At 37.2% G+C, this 3465-nt stretch overlaps 1 protein-coding gene across 1 annotated transcript in view; it reads left to right on the forward strand.

Annotated features, from left to right (window-relative positions):
- The window catches only part of LOC136853134 (perlucin-like protein), a 3814-nt gene extending 1015 nt beyond the window's left edge, over window positions 1-2799 (forward strand). Inside the window, exons 2-6 of the mRNA XM_067128433.1 lie at window positions 86-151; window positions 341-499; window positions 865-970; window positions 1506-1607; window positions 2138-2799. Coding sequence (XP_066984534.1) covers window positions 86-151; window positions 341-499; window positions 865-970; window positions 1506-1607; window positions 2138-2216 — 512 coding nt within the window. The 3' untranslated portion in view covers window positions 2217-2799. The remainder of the gene's footprint in view (window positions 1-85; window positions 152-340; window positions 500-864; window positions 971-1505; window positions 1608-2137) is intronic.
- The last annotated feature ends 666 nt before the right edge of the window (window positions 2800-3465 follow it).

Below are 3465 nucleotides of genomic sequence, written 5' to 3' on the forward strand. Positions count from 1 at the left end.
TCTTTAAGATTATTGCCCAACGCTACCACGAACCACAGCTGAACAAAAACCCATTTTCCAACTATAATTTCCATTTTCTTTTCAGCACAAGCGGTTGCTTCGGAGAAAGTCGCCTCTGGAATCCTGAAAATGTTCACCTTAATGGCCACTGGTGAGTAATCAACGTTTTGTCATTCAGTGGTGTATATATATATATATATATATATATATATATATATATATATATATATATATATATATATATATATATATATATATATATATATATATATATATATTATAAACCATCTTGAACAAGAGCATTCAACGGTGTTATGAAAGATCTTAATTTGACTTACAGATCATCTTGTCTGTGAGAGGGGTTGGTTTAAGCTGAGATCCTCCTGTTACTTCATCAGTGAAGACACCAGCAACTGGGAAGAGAGCCGTCAAAAGTGCATAGCCTTGAATTCTGACTTGGTCAAAATCACTCATGACGACGAGTTCAACTTCCTCCGTGGTGAGTAAAAGTAATCGTGAGTTTAAATGTAAGGAAGCCATTGCCCATAAATGGATTTGATACTGAACACAGTGCTCTTTAATAGAAAGTTGCTGGTATGTACCAGTGAGCCCTTAGTTATTTCTTTTGCTGGTACCAGATGGTACCACAAAACAATTGCGTTGGCTAGACGATCAATCTCTCAAAACGAGCTACAGAAGAGCAAAGCTAGATTATATACCGTAAACTTCGAACAAGTTTACCTGCCATCCGTTTCCATAGAATTTCTAGACACCTGATTTAATTTTTATTTTAAAAATGGTCTATGAGACAAAGATGGAGAATTATACTTTCCCATTCAATCTAATCAGTTATTCTCTTTGCAGATCTTGTAAAAGGTCACAACACCTACATAGGACTGAGTGACCTGCAAGAACAGGGAACCCTCAGATGGGTTGCAGATGGCACCATTCACCAAATCGTTGAATCATGGTAAGATCTGAAGTTGTAGCAATAGAGATTCCATACCTACATCAAAGCATTGGGCTTCTTCAAAAACCTGAGAGGAAAAAAAGCATTTGAATTATATCATGGAATAGGGTAACAGAATCACTGGATCACACTTGGAATACTGAGAAATGATAATCAGAGTTAGACAGAGGACCATTTGTCACTATCCACAGTATCGTGTAATGTATGTACAGTATATTATAGGCAATACCCTAATGCATGAGATTCGCATCAGAGGTAGGCCTAGAGTTCTGAACATTTGCTGAAGAATCAATCCATTAAAAGTTATTAAGCATTACTGATAAAACAGACTTCAAGGAAGTATTGGGCCTTCAGATAGGAGTCTAGGAGTCTTAATTTCCCTCATCTTACCTCTTCGATTCAGTGGACGGGGTATAATTCCTACCCTCAGGATTAGGCACAAGCAGTGGAAGACAATGGCAACAATTTCAGTGTTACCGTTTGGAATGACGATGGAAGTGGTGTTTCTCAACAGTGATTATCTTACTCCCTCCAGGTGGGGTGAAGGCGAGCCCAACAATCCAGCAGAACGCTGTGTCCATTACTACCATGCAATAGACGATCGCCTCAATGATAATAATTGCAGCAAGGAGTTTTGGTAAGTAATTTATTATTATTATTATCATTATTATTATTATTATTATTATTATTATTATTATTATTATTATTATTATTATTATTATTGCTGTAGATGAACCCTATCCACATGGAAGAAGCACACAGGGGCAACTGACTTGAAATTCAAGCTTCCAAAGAACGTTGGTTTCAACCTCCCACTGCAGACCCCACACTGCAGCAGTAACTGATCATGATAACATTTCAGCAGAAAAGAATCATTACTTGACAACATGTTAACCTAACAAAAATCAGTAGGTAGATGGAGATTCAAGTGACAAGAGTTAGAAACGGACAAAAAGTACAGTACCTGCCTATGCTGTGAATCCACTCATGACTACTTTCTAAGGATTACAGTATAATGCTCTGAAAATACATTTTCCTTTTGTTCTATGAAGTTGAATCATCTTCAACAGAGTCAAGAGTTTAGAACTCAACCAAGGTTTTCCAACTCAAAACAATTATTTCCTCGAGAAGAAGAATTATAAAAACATTACCTTATTCTACCAACAGGTACATCTGCGAGAAACCTGCCCAACTGGGTTGGAACTTTGCTTCAGTGCCAGATGAAGAAACGCCCGCAGACAAGTGAAATGGAAGATGGATCAGGCAACAGAGTAGATTTCCTTCCAGTTGTCTCCATAAAGTGAAATTGCCTGTTGTTATGTTCTTGTATTTCTTAAGCTGTATTCTGGTGGACAACTCCACAGTTCATGTTTACATTTCTTCAATTAACAGTCAATAAATAGAACTGCAACATTTCAGGTTTACTTACAAACTGATATACTGTATCTGTTTTGAAAGGGGTCTTTTGGCTACAACATACCCTCCACAGTAATTTTTATGTGGAACTTAAGTATAAAGCTATCTGGGTGCCCATTTGTTAGGAGAACTGAAGTGCTTTGTGAAGTACGTTTCTTTCAGAGTAGTTTCTCTGTGATGTCTTACTTTATCTCCAGGTGAGTACAATCTCAGTCATCTAGGAAAGCAGGCTTGTAATTGCATAAACATGGCTGATCTAATTTGAAAGGGGGTGGAATCTTTCATGAGAAGAGTTTTTTTTTTTTTTTTTTGCAAAGTAGTCTAATTCCCTGAATTACACCTCAAATAATGGAAGTGTTGTGTTGACAGACAGTATTCTTTAGGAACAAGTTATATAAATCTTTAAACACGCATTTTGTCTCTGTGTCATTTATGAAACGATACCAACAACAACTTTGACAGGGGATGCCTCCTTCATTTAGACGAGCAAACTTCAGCCTGCATCCCACAGGCAGTCAGCAAACAATTTTGGGTTCATTTCTTGTCTGGAACATTGTCATTTTATCCTAGCAGGATGTGTGCATGTTGCAATGCATAAGTTATCCAAGAAAATTCTGCAACGAAACACTCCTGCTGTGAAATTGGGACAGAAGACTGTTTTCAGATTCACTACGAGAACACTTGAGCAATACCTTTGTTGATCGATAATAGGCAAAACCTGATGTAGAGCCTCTTTGAGGAGATGGAGGATGACTCAAAAATATTTCAGTGTTGCAGAAACTCAGAATAATTTTCCTGAAATTTGTCTGAAAAAATCACTTGTCGTTTGTGAGATATTACTGTGTGTACAACATTTCATGTCACTGTTTTCCAATATATCCACACTTCAAACCTCAGGCTAAACGTACAAATTACATACAACATTGTATTTCGAAATTTGGAGTTCCATCCTGTATTTGTATAGAGACACCACACAAAACTCACGTCTCAAAAGACAAGATCTACATTTGCAGTTTTGTTGTTCGTGAGTTATTTATAATTCAAGCACCCCCGTAGGGTTAGTGCCGTCAGTGCGGCTC

Source organism: Macrobrachium rosenbergii, chromosome 26 (genome assembly GCF_040412425.1).
Source record: "Macrobrachium rosenbergii isolate ZJJX-2024 chromosome 26, ASM4041242v1, whole genome shotgun sequence".
Classification (NCBI taxonomy): Eukaryota; Metazoa; Arthropoda; class Malacostraca; order Decapoda; family Palaemonidae; genus Macrobrachium; species Macrobrachium rosenbergii.